This window comes from Camelus ferus, chromosome 22 (assembly GCF_009834535.1).
Source record: "Camelus ferus isolate YT-003-E chromosome 22, BCGSAC_Cfer_1.0, whole genome shotgun sequence".
NCBI classification, from domain to species: Eukaryota; Metazoa; Chordata; class Mammalia; order Artiodactyla; family Camelidae; genus Camelus; species Camelus ferus.
In genome coordinates, this window is record NC_045717.1 from 27,225,526 (window position 1) to 27,253,364 (window position 27,839).

Sequence of the window (27,839 nt, forward strand, 5' to 3'; positions counted from 1 at the left end):
AGCCTGGCACCGAGAGGTCCGAGTACGCGCTGTGTGCCCTCGGGCAGGCCCCCGCCCCTCTCTGAGTCTCAGTTTCCCTGGGAGGAAATAAAGCACGGCGTGATTTCCAAGTACCCTGGCTGGAACAGTGGGAAGGGAGGGGGCTGACCTTAGGTCCTTGACCGCGCCTCCGCCCCTCTCCAGACTTCAGTTTTCCCGAGTCACAAAGGGAAGAAGGGAGGTGATTTGTAAGCCTCTCCCACCTGTGTCCTTCCAGGAACTTGGGCGACGGGTAGGGGGCGAAGTAAGGGGTCGCCGCCCGGGTCCTGGGTTCGAAACTTCACTGCTTCCCTGACTGCCGGATCCGAGTTGGCGCCCATGCCCCCGGTGGGCCTCAGTTTCCCCCAGCCTCCCTACCGGGCGCCGGGACGCCTAAGGACGGGGGTCCCAGGGGTGCAGCCCCCCGCGGCTGCGCGCTGGGCTGGACGGATGACATCACCGGGCCGGGGGCGGGGAGCGAGCGGGAGGGAGCGGGAGGGCCTCCTCCGCGCCAGGCGCAGCGCCCGGTCCGGCTCGGTCGGGCGGCCGCGGCCATGACGCAGGGTCCGGGCGGGCGCGCGCCCCCCGCGCCCCCCGCACCCCCGGAGCCCGAGGCGCCCACCACCTTCTGCGCGCTGCTGCCGCGCATGCCGCAGTGGAAGTTCGCGGCCCCCTCCGGCTTCCTGGGCCGCGGCCCAGCGGCGGCGCGGGCAGCCGGGGGCGCCGGGGCCACCGACCTCGAGCCCGAGCCCGAGCCCGAGCCCGAGCCCGAGCCCGAGCCCGAGCCGGCTGGTCCGGCCGGCGTCCCTGCGCTGGCGGCCGCGGTCCTGGGCGCCTGCGAGCCGCGCTGCATGGCGCCCTGTCCCCTGCCTGCTCTCAGCCGCTGCCGGGCCGCTGGGGCGCGGGGGGCGCGGGGGCCGCGGGGCGCGCGGGGGTCGGCCGGGCCCCCGGACGCCGCCGCCGACGAGTGGATCCGCAAAGGCAGCTTCATCCACAAGCCGGCGCACGGCTGGCTACACCCAGACGCCAGGGTCCTGGGTCCTGGGGTCTCCTACATCGTGCGGGTGAGTGCGCCGGCGAGACCCCTGGGATCCCATCCTCGCTGGAGACCCAGCCTGGGGACAAGGGCTCCCATCCCCCACTTCTTTCTCTTGGACACTCTGAACCCTGAGAGCCAGCTCTCTCCTCTCCATCCCGCCTCCTCTCTCCATCGCCCCAGACCCCCATCGCCAGCCGGCCCTCAGCTGGCAGCCCCCACCGGAGGGGGGCGGTGGGGTCCAGGTTCCCACGGCGTCACGTGGGGAGGAGCGGGGAGAGGGCGGCAGGTGGGAGGGGGGCACGCATGCGCAGGTGAAGCAGAGTCCCCATTCCGGTTGGCTGGAGAGTCTAGCTAGTGAGGACCCGGGTGGGGGCGTCCTGCGACCTAGACCCCCACCGAAAGCGCCCCTCAGCAGAATCGAAGACCTTGAGGGGCGCGGGGAAGGGGTATCTGGGAAGGGCCATCGCCCCGCCAGGCCCCAGGATTCGAGATACGAGACTCTGGGGACTTGGAATGTGCTGTAAAGAAACGGGTCTTCGTTTGTCCCGGTTTTGCTTAAATGAACCTTTCCTACAGAAGAGTAGGACCAGTGGATCGCCCGTACTTGCAGCCCATTAACGTTGTACGTTCCGGATAGTGTATCTGCCCCCGTGTGTCGTTTTTGCTGAACCATCAGGAGATAAGCGGCCCGTGGGAGGCCAGTCGGAGACGTATCTCCACTCGGGCTCCCAGATGGCTGACCCCCTACAGACCCACAGGTCTTTGTCACATTCCTGCAGTCTGCTTCTAGGGACCAGGATCCAGGAAGTTTATGTGTTTGCATTTGGTTGTTACATTTTTGTTTCCTTTACAAACGGCCCCAACACCTTTTTTCCCCCCACTCCCAGTATTCGGTTGAGTAGTGTCCCTCCCAAATTCACGACTTTCTGAACCTGTGAATGTGGCCTTATTTGGAAATAGAGTCTTTGTAGGTGTAATCGGATTAAGATGAGGCCACATTGAATTAGGGCCACCCTAGTGACTGGTGTCACTGTAAGTAGAGGGAGGTTTGCACACAAACTCACAGGGAGGGGCCACGTGACAATAGGGGAGAAATGGAGGGGTGCAGCCACAAGCCAAGGGACACCAGGGTGGCCGCTCACCGCCACTAGAGGCTGGAATAGGGGGAAGGGCCTCCCCTCGACCCGCCCCCCCCCAGTATGTGGTGCTTTGTTATGGGGGCCCCCGGTGGCCCTGACTTTCCGTGAGTCCCAGACACTCACTCCTACAAGTGTGGTCCAGGCCTACAGCACCGCATCCTGGACCTATCTCTTCTCTCCTGGTGCCTTCTAACTTGACCTTCAGTCCCTTCTTTTGCTGAATCCCAGCTTCACTGGTTTCAAGACTGATTCTGTAGCAAGATGTTTCGTGGGTGATGCCTTGGGCCTCACACCACACCCTCTCCGGGGCAAACCATGTCTACCCATTGGCCATGGATGTGGGGATTAGGTGTGCTCAGAGTTCAGACACTCGCGTTGTCGCGGTGCAGGCTGCTGGATTATTCCAACGATCTTGACGCTTTCATTAGTGCAGCAAAGATTTAGTGTGTGGCTATCCCTGCCAGGCAGTGGCGGTGTGGTCGGCAATGAGAAAGATCTGATACCCGCCCTTAGGGGGCTTAGATTTCTAGAGGGAGAGACTGACAGTAAATAAGTAAGAGACAAACAGGGAAATGGCAGATACTGGTAGGTGCTCTGCAGAAATCAAAGCCAAGTGATGTCAGAACAAGAGACCAGTGGCTGCTTTAGCTGGGCTGGTGGGGAAGGCGCCTCTTGGGAGATGACACTTAAGCTGAGATCTGAAGCCATGGAGGCCCCGGACATGAAACGCCTGGGGAGAGAGTTCACAGCAAGTGCGAGGCCCTCTGGCAGCAGTGAGCTTGCATGTTCTGGGAACAGCAGGAGACCCTCGCGGTGGAGCTGATGGAGAGAGGACAGACACTGAACTTACTGTGGCGAGAGGCTTGGCTTGGCATGGCTCTGAGCAGGGGAGCCAGGCAGAGTCGATGCTGAAAGGATATTTCCTGTAGCCCTGTGGAAGTGGGGCTGGGGTGGGGTGGAGAGACCCTGGGGGAAGCTAGGTATGGTCAGCGAGGAGGGAAGCCCTGGGCCCAGGCAACGTGGGGAGGGGGCCACAGTGCCCCTGCTGGAGACCGAGCCCACGGAACTTGCTGGCTGATGGGTGAGGAGCTCTGACTCCTGCTGGTTGAGAGGCGGGGCCCCAGAGAGCCTGAACCAGACTCAGTTCCCAGCTCCCTTCCCCTGGGACCCTCTGCCTCCCTGTACCCACATCCACCAGGTGTTGTGAGAGCCAGATAGTCCTTTCCTGGTTCACAGAGAAGTGTGAAGTCAGGGCGGGAGCAGACATTCCCTGCAGGGCCTGTAAGGCCCCATCCTGGGTCCGAGAGGGGATGTGCGGTCCATGTTTCTGTGGGGTGGGGAAACCGAGGCATGGAGAGGGGCAGAGCTGAGGCCCCTCTCACAGAACCCAAACTCTGCCGACAGTCAAATACAGGGTGGTTGGCAGAAGAACGATCCCAGAGACGTCCCCATCCTGGTCCCAGGTTCTATGAACTTGTCACCTCATGGGGCGGAGTGGGACTCTGCAGGTGGGGTTAAAGCCTCTGAGATGGGGGTGACCCTGGATTCCCGAGGGGCTCTATGTCATCACAGGGTCCTCATCAGAGGGAGGCGTGAGGGTCAGAGTCAGAGAGAGTTGGGAGATGCTGCGCTGCTGGCGGGCGGTGAGGATGGAGGGCGGGCCGCGAGCCAGGGATGCGGCGCCTCTAGAAGCTGGAAGAGGCAGGAGCCGCTTCTCCCTGGAGCCTCCAGAAGGACCCGCCCTGCCCACGCCTGGGTGGCAGACATCCGTCCGGCCTCCAGAAGTGGGAAGGAATAGACTTCTGTTGCTTCAAGCCGCTGGGTTTGTGATACGTGGTCACGGCTGCTTCGGGAGTCCTTGCTGAGCCTTCTGTGTCACGTCAGTGCCCTTGTCCCCTCGCCTGGCAGGAATGAGCCTTCTTCCCACGGGATCTTTTGTGAATGAGGACGCTGTTCCCGGATGTTCCCCCACTGCGTCCTGTGATGCTCCTTAAGCTGCCCTGGGGATCAGCCCAGACCAGTGCTGCCCGGGGGACGCTCTGTGACGTGGAATGTTCTAGATGCGTGCTGTCCAGTTGGTGGACACGTGCGGCTGCGAGCACTTGAATGGGGCTGGTGCAGCTAAGGAATCAGCTTTAACTTTGCTTCACTTTAATTTCAAGTGTCCGCCTGGGCACGTGGCCCCCTGTTGGGCCATCAGCTCTAGGTGGACATGTCCCCTGGGTCTTCAGACCAGGTCGGAAGGGGCAGGCGTCCGAGCGACGCATGGCTGTTACCCAGCAAGTGAGCTGGGCTGAGCCCACAGCTCCATCCCGTTTTCTTCCACACCTGGCTCTTCCGTATGAAAATTCCACTAAACAAGCCCTTTCCATTTGTCGAGGTTCCCTCACTTGTGTCCTCTCCCCAGGGAGATGTGGACTGAGGCACAGAGACCCCGTGAGCTGCCCTCGGGGCCCTGTCTTTCCTGAAGGCAGGTCTCCGAGGTGGTGTGAAGGCTGGGGGGTTGGGGGGGTGGGAATGGTGGGAAGTTAACTGGGCTGAGGTGTTTTTAGCTGCAGATGCAGCTTATTCCTTGAAGGCGAGGGGTGGGGTGTGGCCAGGGGTAGGATGGCTCCAGGGTGGATTAATTCAATGACTTATTGAATTATTATTCCTGAAGATCCAGGTCTTTCCATCTTTTTGCACTGCTGTCTTCACCATGCTGGCTTAGTTTTCCTCATGGTCACAAAATAGCGGCTGCAGCACCAGCTGTCGTATGCAGATCCAACCACATCCACTGGAAGAAGAGAAGACCTTCCCTTCCATTCTCCCCACACCTCACTGGCCAGAGATGTACAACTCCATTCATGGCAGGGGAGGTGGGCCACCAAACTGGCTTGAACAGTGATGAGCAGAGTGTGGTGCCCAGGCATCTGGGAGCTTGTCCCAAGTGCACATGTTCAGGCCTGCTGAGTCAGGAACCCTGGGGGGAGGCCTAGTGACCAGTGTAGTACAAGCCTCCCGGGTGATTCCAACATCCACTCAGGTCTGAGAACTGGCAGCTTAAGCCAATTGTTTGCAGTCCTGTTGGATTAACCCCCTACGCATTTATAACCAGTGTTTTGGAACCCTCCACCTTGAAATGAACACCAAACATATGTAACACCTATATGCACATTTATTTCCCCTAAAATCAATGTGATGTAATAAAACATCAATAAAAAGGAGAAACACAAAGACAGCGATTCACAGCAACTTAGCAGATATTTCAGCGCGCAGCTGTGCAGGCTTCCCTCTCTCAGAGGTGCAGCGACACAGACAGAGGCTGCCGTTCACACAGCAGCTGCACATGGATCTAGGGTGTTACTCTGGCAACTTCAGTGCCACCATTAGAGCTGCTACAGGCAGTGTGATTTTCCAAAATAGTGGACAACTCCCGGTAAAGTCAGAATGACACAAAATAAAGCCACCTCTCAATATTCGAGATAGTTTCATTAAATCCAGTGTATATTAAAACCACACCAAAAAGTTGAGTGTATTGAGAATTACGATATGATCCAGAAATACCATTCCTTTGTATACACCCAAAAGAGAATGAGGAATAGAATGTACGATTGAAACGTTGGGCAAGGGTGAGTGTGTGTGTGTGTGTGCACACATCTAGGGTAGAAAGTGTTTTTCTTTTATGGGAGCTGAGCAGGAACTTAGATGTTTGCACACCCACGTTCACAGCAGCATCACTCACAACAGCCGAAAGATGGAAACAACCCAAGTGTCCACAAGGGACAAACACAATGTGGTCCGTCCACACGGTGGACTATGACTCAGCCTTAAAAAGGGGGGAGATTCCGGCACCTGCTCCAACGTGGGTGGACCACATTGAGGACGTGGTGCTCAGGGAGAGAACCAGACCCAGGAGGACACACACTGAGTCCACTCACAGGAGGTCCCTGGAGGAGTCACATCCACAGAGACAGAGAGTGGACGGTGAGGCTGGGGCTGGGGGAGGGGCTGGGAGTCAGTGTTTCGTGGGGACAGTTTCAGTTTGGGAAGATGAGGAAGCTCTGGAGACGGTGGTGGGGAGGGTTGCACAACAGCGTGAATGTGCTTAATGCCACTGAGCTGTGCAGTTAAAAACGGTTAAGATGGTAAATTTAATGTTAGGTATATTTTGCCACAGTAGAAAAAGAAACCAAAAATGCCCTAAATGCTCCAGTTCTGTGTAAAATTAGGGGTTAGGTTGGGGTTGTGGTGACCCTAAAGGGCTCTGCATATGCGAATGCCTAGCGGAGTGTCCTGACGTCCCTGGGGACAGGACTGGCGTCTGCAGGAGTCCACTCCAGCCAGCTTGTGAGCGGGCCCTCTGCCGGTGTTCACACATAGGGTCCAGGTTGTGTGTTTTTGGTGGGGAGCGGGGAGATGTGCTCTGCTTTCCTCAGGGTGTCTGGTCCAGAGACAGGGGTGCCCTGTGTCCCAGCACTGGTGCTGGAACTCTGATCACTTGGGGTCCTGAGGAGAGTGGCGTCCCCACAGTTGTTCCATCAGACCTTGGAATGTGACTGTATTTGGAGCAGGGCCTTTGCAGGTGCAGTCATCTAGGAAGAGGTCACCCCAGATCAGGATGGGCCCTCCTATGACTGGTGTCCTTATAGGAAGAGGGGAGTTTGGACACAGATGCCCAGGGAGAAGCCATGACAACAGAGGCTGAGACCAGAGTGATGTGTCTGCAAGCCAAGGCCTGCCAGCTCCCGCCCCCGGAGCCGGAAGAGCTGGAAGGACCCTCCCCTGGGGCCTTGGGCTGGAGCACCACCCTGCCCACACCTGGATTCTGGATGTCTGGCCCCAGGACTGGGAGACAGTTATCCGCCCAGGGTGGGTGCTTTGTTACGACCACCCCAGGAGATGAATGCACTCTGTTAAGGTGACCTTTCTCCCTGGTAGAGGCCCCCATTGTTTCTTTTATAATTAACATGGGTCTGTGGGGATGGACTTTTTTGGTGAGACTTCTGATACCAAGGGACAGCATCGTGCGGTGAAGTGCCAGCCCCAGGCTGCCCAGGCCCCCCTGCTGGCCCCCCACAGCCCCCGACAGTCAGCTCTGCCTGTCCCTGAACTTCATGGCCTGGGGGAGGGCTTTGAGACTCTGCAGGTAGCCTGGTGCCCGGCAGTCGTTCACGGACAGTTCCTGCCGGATGGACGCTTTCTGTTGGATAATTGTATGTTTATTTATTGGTTATTAGGAAACACTGCTAGGCATCGAACCTGAGGTTTACGGTAGCAATATGCAATTTTCTCTCTCCCTCATACACATTTAAAAAATTGAGAAGTAATTCAATATCGTAAAACTGTCACCGAGCAGGACCCTGTGGGGCCTTCCCCGGACAGACCATCCCCCAGATCCTCCGTGGAGCCCCTCTCTGAAGGACCCAGAGAACAGGGTCTCATGCAGATTTCCTGAGTTTTTCAGATGCTAAAACCCACCACCAAATGGAAGAAATTAACTACTTCATGGTCGTGAGCACGTGGCCCCTAGACCTTCCGGTGCCTAAGGATTGATCACCACAAGGTCCAGGGTTCCATCCTCAGTACCTCCATAAAAAAATACTTTAAAAGAAAGGGAGAAATACTGGGAGAAAAAAAAAAAAAACCCTACAGAAATGTATTCTGTCCTGGTTCTGGAGGCTAGAAGTCCAAATTCCAGGGAGGGTCTGTTCCAGGCTCTCTCCCAGCCTCTGGGGGCCACAGCCCTCAGCTTGTAGCTCCACACACTGTCTGCTTGTGCCTCTGTGTCTCAGACCCTGTCTGCCTTCCTCCTGTAAGGTCATCTGTCTGAAATCTAGGGTGACCTCATCTTGACATCCTTGACCCGATTCTGTCTGCAAAGACTCCCTTCCAGTGTCTGGTCCTGTTCACAGGTTCTGGGGGTGGCGATGTGGACAGACCCTTCTGGGCTGGCCTCTGGAGAGTTCAGGATTCTAGGTCAGAGGTCATGCTTATGGGTAGGCCTGGGCTGAATTTGACCTCTGCCTTTTTTTTTTTTTTCCTGCCTTCTATTTAAAAATAAAAATTCAAATTCTTGTCATCATTTACAAATTGGGGGCTTTCCCAAAACAGCCCTGGATTTTGGGTGTTCTGGCAACACGGGGTCCCGCTGGCCCCTGAGGGCGCAGTTTGCTGAGGCCCCCACCACTTGCGGAGCCCAGGGTGCGGGTTCAGAGCCTGCCTGTGCTGCCTACCAGCTGTGACTTTCAGCAGGTTGCTTGCTGTCCTCGGGCTCTGTTTCCTGAGGGTAGTACTGTCGCTGTAGCACGAGGTTTGGGTGGAGTGGGTTAAAAGAGGTTGTGTACGCAGCGTGCTTGGAACCTGTCCTGTGACAAGTGGCTTAGCGTCATCACTACCAGGTGTTCGCCCCAGCCACCTGCTTCCCTGCCCTGCCGTTGTAGTCCCTGCGCTCTGCCCTCCAGGATGGGGGCCCCGGTTGCATCTCCTGTCCTGTGCTGTTGAGTCATGCCTCCACTTCCTCCAGAGTGGGGCTGGGGGCACAAGGAGGATTTCAGCCACACTAGAGTGGGCTGCACACTAATTAGGGTGGATTAGAACCCTTCACCCTGCGGCCTGGCAGCACCGACACCCCTCTAGACTCATGCTTGGCTAGAGGGAAGGTACTCGTTGAGTGGCCAGCACCCCACCAAAGCTGTCCACTCAGTGTGAGAGTCTGCTTTGGGGGCAGGGACCACAGCTGATTCTCTTTGAGGTTCCGCACGTCTAACACATACCTGGCATATAATCCATGCCAATCCATCTGTCCATCTGTCCACCCATCCCTTGTCCATCCATCATCCATCAGTCATCCATCTGTCCATCCATCATCCATCCATCATCCACCTATCATCCATCCATACACCACCCATCCATCAATCATCCATCCACCCATCATCCATCCAACATCCATCAGTCCATCATCCAACCATCATCCATCCATCATCATCCATCCATCCATCATCCTTCCAATGAAGGTGAGACAGATCAGTTCACCCCCTCCCCTGCTTAAAACTCTCCAAGCAGGCCCCCCAAGTTGCTCAGAATGAAACCCAACCCCTCATCACAGCACCAGGGCCCCACGTCCTCTTCTCCCTGGCGACCCCTTGCCTCTCTGCTCCAGCCATTCTGGAGTGAGCCTGCCTCTTAGAGCTCGGTCCCAGGTCTGGCCTGTACTTGCTGTTCCCTTTGCCTGTACCTTTGCTTGGCTTGCTCCCTCTCTTCCCCTAGTCACTGTCTGGTTAACTTTTGCTGTGTAACAAACCATCCCACAACCTAGGGCATGAAAAGAACAAACACCTATTATTTCTGTGATTCTGTGGGTTGACTGGGGCTGGATGGTCTTCTAGATCACGTGGAGAGTGGCTCCATGTCAGCTGGGGAGGTGGGGGTGGGCTGCATGTCTCAGCATCCCGCATGCTGGCCCAGCAGGTTCCGGGTCCCCAGGGCAGCAAGGGAGCCAGCTCCAGCGACAAGTGCCTTTTGGGCCTCGCATGTGTCATGGCCAAGCCACGGCCTGGAGGGGGAGGGGGTGACTTGTGGCCATGTTTAGGGGCTGCAGACAGCATCTGGTTCCCCTCTCCAGAAGCAGCCGCTGTGTCCTGCTAAAGCTACTCACCCACACGTGCACGTGCACACACACTGTACACACATGTTGTGCACACGTGTGCTCCTCCCTGGCCCACTTGTCCACACAGGAGGCACACACCGTGCCCTCCAGTCAGCATCTTGCTCTTGTCACTTGATGCTATATTTCGGAGATAATTTCATATAAATACATTAAATTTGTTTCTTTTCACAGCTGCAAACTCTTCCAAGTACCACGATTTGTTTAGATTTAGCAAAAATACAGGCTGCTCAGTTAAATTTAAAGCTCCAATGAATACAAGTAATTTTCAGTATAAGCATGTCTCCTGCATCATTTGGTGTCCAGGTTTTTCTGGGGGGGGGGAGGCAATTAGGTTTTATATATATTTAGACACCTTTATGGTGGTGTGGTTCCTGTACAGTAAACCACACGTATTTCAGATGTCCGATGTGATGAATTTTGAAAGATGTACGCACCCATGAAACCACCACCAATATCAAGATAGCTAACACTTCCATCACTTCTTAAGAGGTGCAGTTTTTGAGTTCCCAATTTACCCCTTCCCGCCCTCTTTACCCACTGGTGACCATAAGTTTGTTCTCTGTGCGTCTGTTTCTGTTTTGTAAATAGGTTCATTTGTGTCCTTTTTTTTTTTTTTTGATTCCACATGTAAGTGATATCATATGGTATTTTTCTTTCTCTTTCTGACTCACTTCATTTAGAATGACAATCTCCAGGTCCATCCATGTTGCTGCAGATGGCATTGTTTTATTCTTTTTTTTTTATGGCTGAGTAGTGTTCCATTCCATATAAATATACCACAGCTTCTTTATCCAGTCAGCTGTCGATGGACATTTGGTTTGTTCCCATGTCTTGGCTATTGTAAATAGTGCTGCTGTGAACATTGAGGTGCATGTGTCTTTTCAAATTTATTTTTGTATGTATTTTCAGTGGAGGTGCTGGGGATGGAACCCAGGACCTCGTGCATGCTAAGCACGTGCTCTATGACTGAGCTGTACCTCCCCGCACCATCTCCTGCTTTATTTTACTTAGAAAATATTCATCATTGATTGGAAATTCCAACCTAACTGACATCCTGTGTTGGACCTCGCAACCCTAGATGTGTTGAGTTTTGGGCTGTCAATTTCTTGCTAATTCCTTCTGTGCTGCAGGTCCTAGCAGGAAGGGACGGGCAGGCCGAGGGAGGGCATAGGGAACCAGAGCGGGTGGCAGGTGCCCCGGGGCCAGGGGCGTGGAGCCCTGCAGGGAAGGATGGGGTGTGGGCCCTGCACACAGCAGCTTATACACACATCGATAGCCCACTGGCTGGTGTATCTGGGACAAAGTCCTAAAAGTGGAGTTTCAGGGTCAAAGCGTTTGTGCGTTTATTGGTTTTGAAACATTGAGGTAAAATTTCACATAACTAAATTAACCACTAACCATTTCAGAGTGTACAGCTTAGTGGGATTTAGTTCTTACGTGAGGTTGTGCAACGATCACCTCTCTCTGGTTCCAGAACCTTCCGTCACCCCAATAGGAAGCCCCCTCCCCAGCCTGTGACAACTGTGAACCTACTCTCTGTCTCTGTGGGTGTGCCTGTTCTGGGTGGTTCACATGCATTGGCTCCCATGACAGACACAGCCACAGGGCCCTCCGCACCGGCTACACCAGGTTGCCCCCCCCCCCCCCCGCTGCAGCAGGGTGCCTCGTGGGAGGGCACTGCTGACCACTGTCCAGTCCTCATCTCGCCCTGGCAGCACGTGAGCCCCGGGTGCTCTGCTGGCTGTTTCTGCCCCCACCCACGGCCCCGCATCCTCTCTCGGAGTCTCTGAATTACCGTCCGTGGAGTGGTGGTCTGGGCAGGAGTCGGCACACTTGTCCTGTAAAGGGTCAGACAGTCAATGCTTTGGGCTTCATGGGCCGGACGGCCTCCATCCACCTGTAGGCCCTGTACCAGGCTCTGGGGATGCAGAAGTGAGCAGGACCACCGCCATCTGCTCCTCCCGGGCTTAGGTTCTAGTGGAGCAGAAAGAGGATGAACAGACAGGCTGGACTGAGCCTGGCGGAGTCCACTGGCCTCCGTGGAGCAGCTTACTTAGGGTCAGGGTGGGCGGCTCCAGGGGAGATGACCCTGACCCTGGAGATGGGGAGGCAACCGGTCTACAGATAGGTTGGGGAAGGGAACCGCATGCAGATGGCAGGTACAAAGGCCCTGGGGCCACAAGGGTGGGGTTATGAGGACAGAGACAAGGGCTCAAGCTGTGTATGGCTGGAGAGGAGGGTGAAGATGTCGCCAGAGGGAGGACATGGGTTCAACAGTCAGTCCCCAGGAGGGTGCTGCTGGGCTGACCCTGTCCTCTCTTCCCTCAGTACATGGGCTGCATCGAAGTCCTCCGCTCCATGCGCTCCCTGGACTTCAGCACTCGCACCCAGGTCACCAGGTGAGCCTCTGAGACCGGGCTGTTGGGGGGCCGGGCATCTCCACTCTGCCTGCTGAGAGAACTGCTGTATGGCTTTGCTGGGTAGCAGTCTGTGCTGGAGTCGAAGGTGGCGGCCTTAGCGGCAGCTCCCTCCCCGAGTCAGGGAGCAGAGCTGCGCAGGGTTAGAATGGTCTTGGGCAGGGCCAGCATGGCTGAGTCCCAGCTCTGTCACCGACCGCTGGTCACCCATGCTCTCCAGACCCCGTATTCTCTCCGTAATGTGGAGATGACAGCCCATCCCTCCCAGAGCATGTGGGTCCCACGAGGGGTGCTGAAGACACCCCAGCTCGTCGTGGGACTGGCCGGGTCTGGCCGACTCAGGTGGTGACTCAGGTCGGGGCTGGGAGGGGCTGGGAGCCCGTCTACTGCAGAGAAGGCACGTCGATCTCCTGATGCTCTGAGCTGCCTGGACCCGAGTCAAGAGTCTGTGGTCCAGCCAGGCTTGGGCAGGAGGGACCCACATCTTCTTGCACGTCGGAAATACTTAGTCCCTTCACTATAGACAGAAAAAAATCTCTACTGAGACAAAATTCACATATCAAACAATTCACCATTCAAAGCGTACAATTTGATGTTTTTGCTATCTTTGCAGAGCTATGCAAACATCACTTCTACCTAATTCCAGAACAGTCTGACCTCCCCTAAAGGAAGCCCCGTCCCCATTAGCATAACCCCTCCCCCCCCAGCCCCTGACAACCAGGAGCCCCCTCCCTGTGTCTGGGGACTGGCCTGTTCTGGACGTTTCACATCCGTGGAGTCACACACTGTGTGTCCTTCTGTGTCTGCTTCTCTCACTGAGCGTCGTGCTCTCAGGGTCTGTCCACGTGGCAGCGAGGGTCAGTGCTGCTCTCCTGTTCACGGCTGAGTGACATTCAGTGTGTGGAGGGACACATTGTTTATCCATCCTCACTTGATGGGCATTTGGGTGGTGTCTACCCTTTGGCGAGTCATCCTGCTGTGGATGTGCGTGTGCAGGCTCTGGGTGGAGCGTGTTTTCTGGTCTCTAGGGTGTGCACTGGGAGTGGTTGCTGGGCCGAGTGCCGGTCCTGTGCATTACTTTTTGAGGAGCTACTGCACCGTTTACCTTCCCCTCTGCAGAGTGTGAAGGCTTAGTTTCTCCTCGAGACACCAACATTGTTGAGAGCTTGTTGTACGTCCATCTGACCTTCAAGTCCCAGTCCCTTCTCGGAGATTAGTGGTTTTGCAGAGGTCTCTCCCCTACTGTTGAGGGGTCAGTTCCCTGGCCACTGTCTTGGGGGCCCAAAGCAGAGGTCATCCTCTCATGCCACGAATGGGAATCTTGACCAGCCTGTGGCCATGCAGAACTTGGGGTTCAGGCTCGAGGGCTGTGTTAGCTGAATCTGACCCCTGTGACTTCAGGTCAGGCTGTGGCTTGGGGATCCGCTGGTCAGAGCTGAGGGCAGGGGCACTGGCCAGGTGCATGTGGGGCAGGGGGCGGGGAGCCCCGGGAGCCCCCATTCCATGCCTCCAGGTACCCAGCGTCCTCTCGGCCCCTCCCCATCCCGGGATCCACTGCACCCCTTCCTCAGCCCATCTCCCTCTGACCCCCACCCTTGTCTGAACTCCTGCCCCTCCCCTGCAAGCTCTCTAAGCCTCCTTCCTGCCTCCGCCCACAGGGAAGCCATCACCCGACTCCATGAGGCTGTGCCTGGCGTCAGGGGTTCCTGGAAGAAGAAGGTGGGCGAGGGGCTCAAGATCCCCAGGTGGGAGCCTCCCTGGTGCCCAGGCTGCCCCGTGCAGCTCCCCCGTGCCCTCTGCCCTCATTCTCAGGCCCCCAACAAGGCGCTGGCCTCCATCCTGGGTAAGAGCAACCTGCGCTTCGCAGGAATGAGCATTGCAGTCAGCATCTCCATCGATGGCCTCAACCTCTCGGTGCCGGCCACGCGCCAGGTGAGTGCCGCCCGCCCCAGCCTCAGCCTCCGCCAGCCCTCACGGGCCAGGTCTGTGGACTCATACGCAGGTGTTGGTGTGAACTGCTCACCTGGACACGTGCCGGGCCCCACCCTGGGCCAGGGCCCACAGGTGTCACACTGGGGGGGGCTCCTGGCATCGAGTGGACAGGGGCCGGGGGGCTACGGCACACCCCACAGTGCCCAGGACTTGGCCCCAATGTCTGCAGTGCCAAGGAGGCTTGGAATCTATGGTGGAAAAAAATGACCACAATAAAACTGCAGAAATGAGGGACTAACCTCAAATTCCAAGTGGGATTGTGAGGCCAGGCCAGGGCAGTGAGCATGAGGTACTGGGACCCAGCCTGGGTGTCCTGGAGGGCTTCTCGAGCTGGTGACGCTGGTGCTGAGTGAGGAGGTGTGGAGAGGACATCTGAGCAGAGGTCACCCTCTGGGGAGGTGGAGCTGGACAGGTTAGCAAGGGTCATGGTGAGGAACTGGGATTCTTCCAGAGAATGCTGCGATCCTGGGAAGTCTGGAGCAGGAAGACTGTAGTCTGGTGTGAGCGATAACCTCCGGCTGTGGGCTGTAGTGGGTGCATGAGGTTGGGGTGGTGGGGGGAGCTGGAGCCAGGGCCCCAGGGAGGAGAGCTTGGACCAGCCCTGGGGAGGAGAGCAGTGTGGGTGCGGAGGGGAGCTGCCAGCACGTTCATGCACCCCCCCCACCTCTGCATGGACTCTGCCTGTCTGCAGACCAGGACACCAGTGGGGCCCTTCCTGGGCAGGTGTCCGGCTTGGGGAGGTGCCTGGTGCATGGGCTCAGCCCTGCTCGGCCATCTGTGCTGCTCACTGGGTCTCAGAGGGACACAACCACGCAGGACAGCAATGGGCAGCAGCAAATGGATGCTAATGAGCATGCAAATGAGCAAATGAATGTAAATAAGCATGCAAATGAGCAAATAGATGCTAATGAGCATGTGAGTGAGCAAATGAATGCAAATGACCATGCAAATGAGCAAGTGGATGCAAATGAGCGCGCAAATGAGTGAACGGATGTAAGTGAGCATGAGAATAAGCGTGCAAACGAGCATACGGGTGGCGCTGCCAGGGTTGATAGGGCAGAGTCAGACGCCTCTGGTGCATCTTGCTTGAGTTTCCTCGATGCCTGCATGGCTGCGTGGGGCGTGTGTCTGAGGGCGAGTGTGTGACTGTGTCTGGCAGTGCTACGCCTGGGTGTCTGTGTGGGAGGGTGTGAGGGCCAGTGCTGATGTGTCAGGGGTGAAGGTGGGCTTGAGAGTGCCTGAGTATGTGTGAGTGATTGTGTCTCTGGCGCTGGTGTGTGGAATCTGTGTGTGGGACGCTGAGTATCTGCAAATCAAGGTGTGTCTGTGCATGTGTGCCAGAGTGTGGTTTGTGTGAGGATCTTAGCACGAGTGCGTTTCTGTGTCACATGTGAGGGTGTCTGCCAGGGAGGGGCGGGCTTGTCCTCCCACATACGTGGTCTCTGCGTCCTGTCCTGGCTGCAGGGCTCCATGTCCGGCTGGACTCCTGGTCATCCTGGAGTCCAGTCAAGGGGACGTGTCCATCCCCACAACCCTGTCCTTCTGGTCCATCCCTGTGGACTTGGTCTCATACTAGCTGGGACCCCCCACTCCCCACCCACCACGACCTTGAAACGTCAGCCCTGTGACGGGTGATCTCTCTCCGGACAGATCATCGCCAACCACCACATGCAGTCCATCTCCTTCGCATCGGGTGGCGACACGGTAAGGCCAGGGACTAGGGGTGGACCTCTGGCCCCTCTGGTCCCTGCAGCCCTGAGACCCCTGCCCTGCGGTGCTGGAGGAGGGTGCTGGGAACCCTCCCCTGCTGCCCTGTCTCCCCAGGACATGGCGGATTACGTGGCCTATGTGGCCAAGGACCCCATCAACCAGAGAGGTGAGGCTGCAGCGGGGTGGGGGTGGGGGTGGGGGTGGGCTCGGGGTCAGGGTCCGGGGGCTGGGGCGGCCCGCTGATGCCAGATCACGGCCCTCCAGCCTGCCACATCCTGGAGTGCTGCGAGGGCCTGGCCCAGAGTGTCATCAGCACCGTGGGGCAAGCCTTCGAGCTACGCTTCAAACAGTACCTGCACAGCCCCCCCAAGGTGGTTTTGCCCCTGGAAAGGTATGGCCCGCCTGCCCTATCCTCCCATACCTCTGCCCTCCCCTCCCCCTGGGCTTGGTCCTTGTGCCTTCCTCACTGTGAGTCCCATCGTGGCTCGCGGCTCAGCCCCTGGACCCATTTCTTCCTCTGTAAAATCGGGATGAAAACATCCCGCTCCTGGCCAGGTGAGGGCTCGGGAGCCAGTGGGCCGCAGTCCTGGGGTCTTCACGAGTCTCCTGGGCGGCCAGCACTTCTGCAGAGGGCACTTGGCTGCAGCCACGAGCAGCCCAGCTGGGTGTGTGATCATGTCTGAGGGCCGTGTGCCAACAGCCTGCTGTTTACAGACACCAAAATTTGAATTTCATCTCTGACATGTCATCAACTGTTCTCTGAGTGCTTTCTTAAGCATTTACTATTCTGAGGCTTAGAAGTGTGGAGGCCCTGCTCAGCTCCGGAGGGGGCAGACCCAGGTGGTGGCCTGTGGTTGGCTATTTGAGTATCTGAGCAGACAGGAGCGTGTTAGTGTAAGTGGTGAAGACCTGGATTGGTCAGAAGCCCACTGTGCACTTGAGCAGCGCCGCACAGGCAGACAGTGCGAGGACTCGCCCCGCTGAGGACCTGTCCTCTGAGGACCTGTGGCAGTTTAGCCCAGACGTGTGCAGTACCCCCTCTGACAGACAGAAGAGGTCACCCAGGTCCAGGTCCAAGGCTCAGATGGCAGGACCGGGTTCAGGGTCCCTGGACCTGGCTTGTGCCCCCCTCCTCCACCGTGCAGAGTTCAGCCTGGAGCCTTGGTGCCCTCTTGGGAGCCCCACTCTTTCTCCCACTCCCATCGCATGTTGGGGCCCCTGCCTGTCTGCAGGCTGACCGGGCTGGAGGATTCGGCCTGGGGGGATGAGGAGGAGCTGGAACACAACTACTACAACAGCATCCCGGGGAAGGAGCCGCCCCTGGGCGGTCTGGTGGACTCCAGGCTCGCCCTCACACAGCCCTGCCCGCTCGGGACCCCTGGAGCCCTCGGCCAGGTCAGCCTCTGTGGGCCTCAGGGGATGGACGAGTAAAGTGGAGAATGTACGACAGGAGGCCGACTTTGGCCATGGTCAAAGGTCCTGAGGGCATGGTCATGGTCCTGAGGGCACACTTTGGGCTGGGCTCTGCTGGGTGAATAGGAGTTGCCTGGGAGAGCAGTGCAGAGAAAGACATCCAGGAGCAGGGAGCAGCCTGTGCCAAGGGGCAGGCCTTCTGAGTGGAGAAGGCCAGTGAGGCTGCAGCAGAGCTGTGCGGTGGCCATGAGGACAGTTTGAGACCCGGGTGTGGGGGATGGGTTCAGAGCTGGGCTTCACATCTGACTTACAAGAGGATTGGGTGGGAGACTGGGGGGCTGTGCTGGGAAGAGGGGTGCTACGGGCCATTGGGGAGGGTTGGGTGGGAGACTGGGGGGCTGTGCTGGGAAGAGGGGTGCTACGGGCCATTGGGGAGGGTTGGGTGGGAGACTGGGGGGCTGTGCTGGGAAGAGGGGTGCTACGGGCCATTGGGGAGGGTTGGGTGGGAGACTGGGGGGCTGTGCTTGAAAATCACAGCAGGAGAACCCCTTGCTCTTTTCTTCAGGCAGCATCTCCTGCTCGAAGAGACACCCGCGGCCTGCAGTGGGACATGGGCCCCTCAGGTACCTATGGGCCACTCTCTGGACTGTCGGGTGCCCAGCCCCCCCCCCCAGTCCCCACCACCCTTCACATGCTTCTCCCCTTTGTGTCACCGTGTCACTGTGCTTTCACTGACGAGTTGTGTTTACTCCCCGAGCTCTTGTGAGATTTGACAGCATCTGCTTTTTTTTTCTCTGTGCACACTGGTTTCCTTGCATTTTGGGCATTGATACTGCATCACGTGGTTCAAAACACCAGCGTATGAAAAGATACTCAGTGACAAGCAGTCACCCTGCCCCTATTAGCTTTATCCATCTCCCTAATCAGGTGACCACTGTTGAGGTTCCCATTACTTTTCCAGAATTTTGCATGTATATTCAAGCCAACTCAAGCAGATACTGCTTTCCCCGTTTTTTATGTTAATCTTGCGTCCTGCTGCCTTGCTGAATTCTTTTATTAGCTCTAGTCGTTTTTGCGTGGCACCTTCAGGGCTTTCTGTCTATAGCATCATGTCGTCTGCATATAGGGACAGTTTTACCTCTTCCCTTCCAGTTTGGACCCCTTCTCTTTCTTCCTTTTGTCTGGTTGCTGTGGCCAGGACTTCCAGCCCTGTGTTGACTAGAAGTGGTGAGAGTGGGCGTCCTTGTCTTGTTCCAGATGTTAAGGGGAAGGCTTTCAAATTTTCACCGTTGAGTATTATGTTGGCTGTAGGTTTGTCATAAACAGGTTTTAGTATGTTGAGATATGTCCCTTCTATACCCACTTTGGTAAGAGTTTTTATCATAAATGGGTGTTGAATTTTATCAAATGCTTTTTTGCATCTATGGAGATGATCATGTGATTTTTTTCCTTTCTTTCGTGGATGTGGTGTATTACATTGATTGATTTGCATATGTTGAACCATCCTTGTGACCCTGGGATGAATCCAACTTGATTGTAGTGTACGATCTTTTTGAGGTGTTATTGGATTCGGTTTGCCAATATTTTGTTGAGAATTTTTGCATCTATATTCATCAAAGATATTAGCCTGTAATTTTATTTTTTGGTAGTGTCTGCTTTCTCCGTTTTTTAGATGGTGGTGTATCCTTGCTTCCACCTTGCTTTTCCCCTGGTAACAATCCATCTTGGAATTCTCCCCACACCCCTGCACAGCAGCCACCACCATTCTTCTTCACCACAGTGTAGTACTCCACCATGTGAAGGACGTTGTTGATTTTGCCTGCCCCTTACTCACAGGCATCTGGGTATTTTCCATGGGTTTGCGGTGATGGCAGTGGTGCGAGGAATGGCCGTGGGTGTCCACCCTTCAGCCGTGTTCACGAGTCTTAATAGAGTCCATCCCCAGGAGAGCAGCTGGCGCCCCATTTCATAGAAATCACACAGCTACCCTCTCAATTTACATCCCACCAGCTAATTTGAGCTTTTAACAAAATGATTGGGTTTTCGGCCTATTCTATTACAATATTTAAAATGACAGAGATGGCTAAATTCTCCTTTGCCCCAGCTCCAAGTTCGCCACCTGCTCCAGGCACTTTTGTGTCTCCTTTCAGACTTTGCAGGAACAGGCACGCAAAGAAGTGAGGCCCCTGGAGGCAGGCTGCAGGCACCATCGGCCCCCTCTGGGGCTCTGGCTCCATCAGCGCATCCTCTGCACAGCTGTGTGCTGCTCCCCGGTCCCTGGAGTTTGCTTCCTACGTGGCCCCCTTTTTATGGCTTCCACTCATATACATGGCGGTAGACACCCTCTGATGCCCCCTGTGTGTCCCTCCTGTGGACACTGAGCTGTGGAGCAGAGTGTGCACCTTAGTCACAGTAGGGGAAGCGGCCAAACTGCTCCCCAATGTGGCTGGGTGGTTTGTTTGGCCGCCAGCCCTGCTGTGGCTGCCTGTTTCCTCTCAGCCTTGCAAAAATCTGTGTTGAGCTTTTTTTAGGTCTTCCCAAATAATCTGGGTGTTTCACTGCCGAGCATCAGAACTCTCACTGGCTCTCAGTGCCTGCGGTTAAAGAACGCTCATGGCATTGGGCACCCAGTAGGTGCCCAGCTCTAATGTGGCCCTAGTCTACTGTTTCTCTGGGACACTGGCTGCTCACCCCTGACTCCCAGGGCTCACTATAATTTTCTACCCCTGAGGCTTAGCACATGATGTCATCAGTTCTTGTCATGCCTTTCCCAATTCTCTGACCAAGAACTCCTACTGATACATCAATGCCCCAGCTCCAATGCCCAGGAATTTTCTCTCTCTGGACTCCTGCAACCCAGGTTTCTTTCTTGCTTGATTGCTTTTTTTCCATTTTTAAAAACTGAAGTATAGTCAGTTTACAATGTTGTGTCAATTTCTGGCTTATAGCGTAATGTTTCATACATATACATATGAATATTCCCTTTCATATTCTTTTTTATTATAGATTACTACAAAATATTGAATATAGTTCTCTGTGCTATACAGTAGAAACTTGTTGTTTATCTATTTTTTTATATAGTAGTTAGTATCTACAAATCTTGAACTCCCAGTTTATCGTTTCCCACCTCCTTTCCCCTCTGGTGACCATAAGTCTGTTTTCTAGGTCTGTGAGTCTGTTTCTGTTTTGTGAATAAGTTCATTCTTTTTCTTTTATATTCCACATATAAGTGCTATCATATGGTACTTTTCTTTCTCTTTCTGGCTTCACTTAGAATGACGATCTCCAGTTCCCTCCAGGCAACCCGGTTTCCTCCCTCTCACCCTACCTTGACTCTAAGAGGCGGGGGTGGTGGGTGTGTGTGGGGGGGTGGATTTGTGCTTCCTCTGTGCAGACTGGGAAGCCTCGGCTGAGGTCCGTCTGCCCCCACTGACCACCCAGGGCCTGAACAGCATTGGCATTCATGTTGAACCATAACTGTTGCCCGAGGTTTTAATCTTCACCCCTACTTATAAAGATGCTACCCCTATTTTGTAGAGGAGGAGACGGGCACAGAGAGTGGAGTTGGCATGTGAGCCCAGATGCCTGTGAGGGTTAATGATACAATTGGCATGAAGAGACATTACAGCTCCAGGGCCTTGGGCTGGATTTGGCCATGCAGTGTATTAAAAAATCATTATTTCCCTTGCAAAGAGTAAAAATGGAGGCCTTTAGAAATGGATGGACAGTTCTAAGGAAAAAATAGGATAAGATGCTCAACCTTGCTCAGAATAAGAGAAATGGAGGTGGGGGAGGGTGTATCTCAGTGGTAAAGTGCATGCCTAGCATGCATGAGGCCCTGGGTTCAATCCCCAGTACCTCCATTACAAATAAATAAATGAAGAAACCTAATAACCCTCCCTCCCCCAAATAAGAGAAATGGAAATCTAGTTCCCCCAGGGTGCCATTTCTCACCCACCAGGTGAGCGGAAGTCCAACAGTCGGATAATACAGCGTGGGTGAGGCCTTGGGAACAGGGCTGGACAGGGGTCCTGACCCAGCAAAATCCTAATGGGACCCTCCAAGGGCACCTGGTAGTGGAGTTCTGGCCTTTGAACCATGAAAATGCTTTATCCGTTCAAAAACAAAGTTAAAAGAAAGAAAGAAGAGTGAGCAAACCCTAAAACAGAGCACAAGCAAACCAATGACCTATGTGTCATGTTGATAACATAACTGCAGGGAGAACAGAGTTTTACTGTTACTATTTTTTAAATGCGGAGATTTAACGTAAACATCGGGTTTCTGGCTTCTCTTCAAACTGGGAGCTCTGGCCCCAGGGCCACCTTCCTGCCTGGCAGAGGGACGGTGGAGGGCTGGGGGGCAGCTGCCCCCTCCCTTGGTGTGGACCTCCGCGCCCCAACGGCCAGCGGCTGGGCCTTCATGGGGTTTTACACCCCTGAGGGCGCCGCGCGGAAAGGGCGTGGCTTCCTTCGGTCGGGGAGGTGGGCGGGGAGCCGGGTGTGGGCGGGGCTCCCCTCCAGGGCCCCTCCCCTGGGCTCCCCGGCTGACCCCCAGCGCCTCCCGCTCCTCAGCGCCAGCCTCGCCTGGGGACGGCTACGTGCAGGCGGACGCCCGGGGCCCCCGAGACTACGAGGACCACCTGTACGTCAACACGCAGGGTCTGGACGGCCCCGAGCCGCTGCAGCCCGAGGACAGCCCCCAGAGGGACCTGTTCGACATGCGTACGTGGGGGCCAGCCAGCCTGAGGGGCGGTGCCCACCCAGCCCTCTCCCCTGGGAGAAGTTATGGGGTCGCGGGGTGGGGGTGGGGGGAGCCTGTTTCCGGTGGACTCCCCGGTAGGATAGGGAAGTCTTGGCGGCTCCTCCTCCGGGGGACCCTCTAGTCGGGGGCGGGGGTTGGGGGTAACCCAGCTTCCTCTCTGTGGGCGTCCCCAGTGTGACTGGAGGGGCCCAGTTCATACCTTGAAAGAGCGGCTGTGTAGCGGGGGCGATTCAGGCTTCTCTTCTCTGTGGGACGCCTCAGTCTTAGGGGTGGGGGTCGCCCACCCCCCCATCTCTAGGTCTTCCCAGTCTGATGAGGGAATGTAAACTCCCTGCTCATGTGACTCCATGGTCTGGGGAGGAGGCCCCAGCCCCTTCCGATGAAGCGCAGTCTCGTGGGGGAGGGACCATTTGCTCTCTGGGGGTCCCCCCGCCTGAGGAGGGAGGCCTGACACGCGTCTTGAAAGCGCGACCAGCTGAGGGTGGAGCCCCCTCCTCCTTCCCTCTGGGATGCCCCAGCCAGAGGCCGAGCGGAGGAGGCTTGTGTCCAAAATGCGCTCCTTCTGAGGGGCGGGTATAGCTCAGTGGTAGAGTGCGTGCTTAGTATGCATGAGGTCCTAGGTTCAATCCCTGGTACCTCCATTCAAGAAAAAACAACAACAAAATTCGCTCCTTCTTTCCCACAACACCAATTCCGTCCCCTTCCACAAGCACCGTGGGTGTGTTGGCTCTGTGCTGGCCCAGGCAGGGTCATCTCCCTCCCCCAGGACACCTCCCTAGGTGGAGGTCCCCGAGGAGCTCCCAGGCCAGCTGGAAACCTCTTCCTTCAGCAAGAGTGCAAAGCCCCTTGCCCACCATCTGACAGCTCGATATCTTGGCACTGCAGTAGTGACATGACAAGGTCTGATCTGATGCCCCTTAGGTGCTCGGTCAGTGCTGCCCAGTTCAGAGGGTGAGTCCTGGGCAGACTCCTGGAGCAGAGCCCCCAGCCCAGGCCCCTCTCTCCCCGAGGAGGCAGCTGCCCGCCTGGCCTCCCGCACGTTCCTCGCCCGCAGGACCCTTTGAGGACGCCCTGAGGCTGCATGAGTGCTCCGTTGCGGCGGGCACTGCGGCAGCCCCCCTCCCGGTGGAGGACCAGTGGCCCAGCCCCCCGACCCGCCGAGCCCCCATCGCCCCCACCGAGGAGCAGCTGCGGCAGGAGCCCTGGTACCACGGCCAGATGAGCCGTCGGGCGGCCGAGAAACTGCTTCGAGCCGACGGGGACTTCCTCGTGCGCGACAGTGTCACCAACCCCGGACAGTACGTCCTCACTGGCATGCACGCGGGGCAGCCCAAGCACCTGCTGCTGGTGGACCCTGAGGGCGTGGTAAGGTGGGCGCGGGGGAGGGGCCCCGCCTCCTCTCCGCAGGAGGCCCAGGGCGCGGGGGGGGGGGGGGGGGGCTGAGGGTGGGGGAAGGAGTCTGAGGGGTGAAGAAGGGCCAGGAGCAGGTGTGGGGGGAGTGCGGCGGGGGAGGGGGGGCAGGTGTGGTGCAAGGGAGGGGCGGGAAGGGGGTTGAGGGTGGGGGGAGGGGTTTGAGGGGTGAAGAAGGGCCCAGAGCCAGTGTGGGGAGGGTGGTGCTGGGGGAGGGCCCCTCCTCCTCTCTGCAGGAGGCCCAGGGCTCCCCCTTCCAAGCTCCCTATAGGTTTGATGCAGTACTATCCGCATTACAGAACGCTTTTTGTTTACAGATTCTATTCCCCATTACCAGGTACTTTAGAATTACAAAGTATTTTCCAGTTTAAGAAGACTTTTAGGTTTACAAAGGGTTTCCCAGTCTATAAAGCATTTGGGGGGTTATAAAAGCTTTTCCAATTTCAAGGCCTTTCAGGGCTTACAAATTTCACCCATTGTAAGATGCACCCTCCCCCCACGTTCTGTCATCACTAGTGCGTCTTACAAATGTGATGTCTTTGAATGATAAATATGGTAGTTTCCATTTATAATGTATTTTAGGGTTCACAAAGCACATTTCATTTTCAAAGGAGTTTTAGGGTGTGCAAGTTACCAAATTGCTTCAGTCCTCTAATACACTTTTCTTTCTCTCATTTTGACATCTCAAGTCTGGATTTTTTTTTTAACCATAAATTGCATCTTTGACCTTTTACCATTATTTTACGTGGAAGTTTTATCCTCTCCTGTGGTAGATAAAATAGGGGTGCATCTTACAGTGGCTGTGAGTCCATGCAGTTTGGCACTCAACAGCTCCTGAAGCATTTTCGGGTCCACAAAGCACTTTATAATTTACAAGGAGTTCTAGGGTTTTGATGCATTTGCCAGTATCCAAGGGCCTCGGGCTTTAGAGGTTGTTTCCCAGGTGACAGGTGCTTAGGGTGTTCAGGGGCTTCTCAGGGTTTACCATGTGCTTCAACTGTGTCCACCTGAATCCTGGGCATCGCCCTGGTGGCTACCTGTGCTCCTTGTCCCCACAGAGGGCAAACTTTGCTGGGGTGTGTGGCCTGGCCCAGGTGGGGCCGTGGTTCCTGGCCGGTTCTTTCAGTTCCTGGAGCCACCTCCTCCCCCATGTCTGATCGCACTGCTCACAGCCTTGATCTCTGCCTGGCATGATGCCCTTTCTGTTAAATAGACCTCCAGGAGGAGAGAGGCTTCAGAACCCCCTCGCATTCTTGGTTAACATGCAGGTTCCAGGGCCCTGACCCCAGTACCGTGGAGACAGGTGGTTTGCCGTAGGCCCAGCCTGTGCGTTGGAAGCCCACTCCCAGGTGGTCTGTGTCCTGTGAGCCTGGCCCCACCTAGGAAAGTTGGGCAGTAGAGGGCCAGAGGGTCTCTGTGTTGCATCAGGTCTGCACCCCGGGATGTTCAGACTTTCCCATTCTGAGATGCAGGGTGGTTTTGTATTTGGTGATTCTGGTGTTCGGAGGTATGTCTACAAGGTTCCAAGGGTGTGTTCATTTCTTAGGGCTGTTCTCCCAAATGACCGCAAACTGGGCAGCTTAGCACCACAGAGATGTGTTCTCTCCCTGTTTTGAAGTCCGAGACCCAGGTGTTGGCCCGGCTGGTTCCTTCTGAGGTTCTGAGGTGGGGTCCAGGTCAGGCCTCTCCCCCTGCTTCCTGTGGTTGCTACAAACTCTTGTGGTTCCCTGGCTCATTGACACATCACCGCAGTCACTGCCTCCGTGTTCTGGTGGCTTCTCTCTGCGTCTCTGTGATGAGGACACCATTTGTTGGATTGGAGCCATCTGAGTAATCCAAGATGACCTCATCTCCAGACCCTCCACTTAACCGCATCTGCAAAGACGCTTTTTTCAGATAAGAGCCCATTCACAGGGGTTAAATGTGGATGTGTCTTTCCGGGGCTACTGTTCAACCCGCTATAGGAAGCGTGGCCCTGGAGTGCTGGTGGTTTTGGAGCCTGGGTGCACACGTAGCTCTGGGATTATGAGGCAAGTCTCTGACCCAGGCTCTCAGACTTGAGCAGGCGTCAGAGTCGCCGGGAGGGCTTGGGAAACGCAGCTCCTGGTGGTGCTGACGCAGAGGCCCCGGCCCCACAGGTGCGGACCAAGGATGCACTGTTCGAAAGCATCAGCCACCTGGTCGACTACCACCTGCAGCACGGGCAGCCCATCGTGGCCGCGGGGAGCGAGCTGCACCTGCGCGGCGCGGTCAAGCGGGAGCCCTGAGCCAGGTGCGCACGTCCACGTGGGCTCCCAGCATGCCCCCGTGTGCCAGGTTTTCCTCATTTTAAAGACTGAGACGAATGCACATACTACACAGGTCATCCGTTCAGAGGGCATAATGCAGAGGGTTTTAGTAACTTCACAGTGCTGTGCAGCCTTCCCCATCTAATTCCAGAAAATTCCATCACTCCACAAGGAAACCCCGTCCCCATCAGCAGTCGCTCCCTGAGTTGTTGTGGTAACTCTGGGTTGAACTGAACTGGTGGTAAAAATCTCTAGGAGGAGGCGGCGTTTGGCTACGCCGGAGGAGGGCCCAGGATGGCTGAGTCCGGGGTAGGGGGGCCGGTGTGGGATGAGAGGTGGATGGGGGAGAAGGTGCACCTTGCGCCTGCCACTTTGGGAGCCCCTGAAAGTTTTGAATCGGGGAAGGACAGGAAGGTCCAGGTGATTCCAGGGTCTCTCTGCTCAGAGGGAGGGTCTGGGATGAGGTGGGGGCCCTCTAGGCCAGGGAGGCTGCTGCTGAGCTGGGTGCAGGGGGGTAAGGGGGTGGGCGAGCCAACTCTGGGGAGGAGGAAAGCTGGGAGCTGGGGACCCAGCTCCGGCAGGGAAAGGGGCTGTGGAATTTCCCCAAAGGCCAGAGGCTTCTGGGCCAGGTTGGGCTGTTCTCCTGTCCCCATGACAACAGCCTCCTTCCTGCCTCCTCCCCCACTGGGCTGGCCTCCTCTCTGCCCTCAGCCAGGCCTCGGCTGCAGGCAGAGAAGGGATTCCCAGTCCAGGAAAGGGCTTCAGGGGTTGGGGCGGGCCTAGGGAACACCGGAAGTGATCTGCGATGCCACGGGGCTGTGGGTGCAGGCGCTAGGGTACGACCTGCTTTCCCTCTACCCCCTAAGTTGTCTGTGACCCGAGAAACAACACTGATGGCAGTAATAATAGCGGCTAATGCAGAAGTTGCTATGTCCAGGCACTGTGCTCCTCCCCACATACTTACGTGCTGACTCCCACGCAGCTCTGAGACAGGTACTGTTAATAGCTTCTCACTTTGCAGAAGCAGCAGCAGCACAGAGAGCTTAAGGGACCTTCCTAGGTCACACAGCAAGTACATGGAGGAGCCGGGACTTGAGCCCTGGCCCTTCCCAGTCTGAGGCTTGTCGCTGGGTCACTCTGCTGCCCTGTAACTGAGGACTCTGACACCTGAACCCAGGGCTCTGATGCTGTCTCTGCTGACCCTGGCCTCTCCTTCACTGTCTCCCCCAGGTGGTGATTCTCAGCCCGCGGGTCCTGGCCCTGCTCCCCGATGCCCCTGTCGTGGCCTTAGGGGCTCCTCAGCCTTTGTCTGGACCCTGGTTGGGCCTGAACCACCGCTGTCTCTCCTTCCTCTGCGTGGGTCTCTGGAATCTTCCTTCTCCAGGTGGCCCTGAGCTGGGTCAACTGGGCCAGGAGACGGGGCCCCAGACCCCTTTCTCCTGCTGAGCCCCCACCTGCCTGCACCTTTCACCTGGAGTGAGGGTGCATATACCAAAGACAGAACCTTTTCTCGCCTTTAAGGAAAATATATCAAAAAGCAGCCACGTACCTGGGAGCCCTGGCCAAGGTCCCTGACAGGGCTGGACATCAGCTCACCTCCCTGGCATGGAGAGGGATTCCTGGCTTGGCTGGGCTCAGTCTTTCCTCCTGAAAAATCCGTGCACAGTTGTCTTTCTGGGGAGGAATCGAGGTGCTTTGGGTCCTCAGCCCAGGCCGAGTGCTGGTGTGGATGTGTTGATGGGGAATGTTGAAGGGGCAGCCTTGTGGCTCGCCTGGGATGAGGGAGGCATCCTGGCAAATCCTGGACAGTGGCCCCTGGCGGAGGTGGCTGTGAGGCCCCGCCCTCCCTGCTGTCAACCTGGATGGACATTTGGAATCTGTTTGTAATTAAACCTGGGAATGACCTTGAGGAGTCTGAGCCCTCCTGCACGTTAAGAGGCCCTCTCAGGTCAGGGGTCAGGGTCCATCTCCCTGGGGGAGGTGGGGAGGAGAGAGCCAGGCCCT

At 56.4% G+C, this 27,839-nt stretch overlaps 1 protein-coding gene and 1 non-coding gene across 5 annotated transcripts; both read left to right on the top strand.

Moving 5' to 3' along the window:
• Positions 1-493: 493 nt before the first annotated feature.
• Positions 494-27,744, top strand: SHC2 (SHC adaptor protein 2). Of its 4 annotated transcripts, none has more exons than XM_032466216.1 (14): positions 494-1,082; positions 12,173-12,243; positions 13,920-13,980; positions 14,074-14,193; positions 15,904-15,957; positions 16,078-16,129; positions 16,228-16,354; positions 17,196-17,358; positions 17,942-17,999; positions 21,948-22,097; positions 23,059-23,088; positions 23,192-23,507; positions 25,686-25,819; positions 27,066-27,744. In XM_032466216.1, the coding sequence occupies exons 1-14, from the start codon at positions 573-575 to the stop codon at positions 27,227-27,229; spliced, it is 2,010 nt and encodes a 669-aa protein (XP_032322107.1). In that variant the 5' UTR covers positions 494-572; the 3' UTR covers positions 27,230-27,744. The 4 variants fall into 4 exon arrangements, with proteins under 4 accessions (XP_032322107.1, XP_032322109.1, XP_032322108.1 ...); XM_032466218.1 differs by having other exon boundaries at positions 495-1,082; positions 23,192-23,502; positions 27,066-27,200; XM_032466217.1 differs by lacking the exon at positions 23,059-23,088 and having other exon boundaries at positions 498-1,082.
• TRNAT-AGU lies at positions 22,707-22,778 on the top strand. Its single transcript has one exon. It is a non-coding gene; the product is annotated as a tRNA-Thr (tRNA).
• Positions 27,745-27,839: the final 95 nt, after the last annotated feature.

Bases quoted from the DNA above. Each gene is read 5' to 3' on its own strand.
- SHC2 (XM_032466216.1), top strand. From the start codon at position 573: ATGACGCAGGGTCCGGGCGGGCGCGCGCCCCCCGCGCCCCCCGCACCC. The intron at 14,194-15,903 runs GTGAGTGCCGCC...CTCTCCGGACAG, and splicing joins CGGTGCCGGCCACGCGCCAG to ATCATCGCCAACCACCACAT. The intron at 23,089-23,191 runs GTGAGTCCTGGG...CCTCGCCCGCAG, and splicing joins AGTGCTGCCCAGTTCAGAGG to GACCCTTTGAGGACGCCCTG.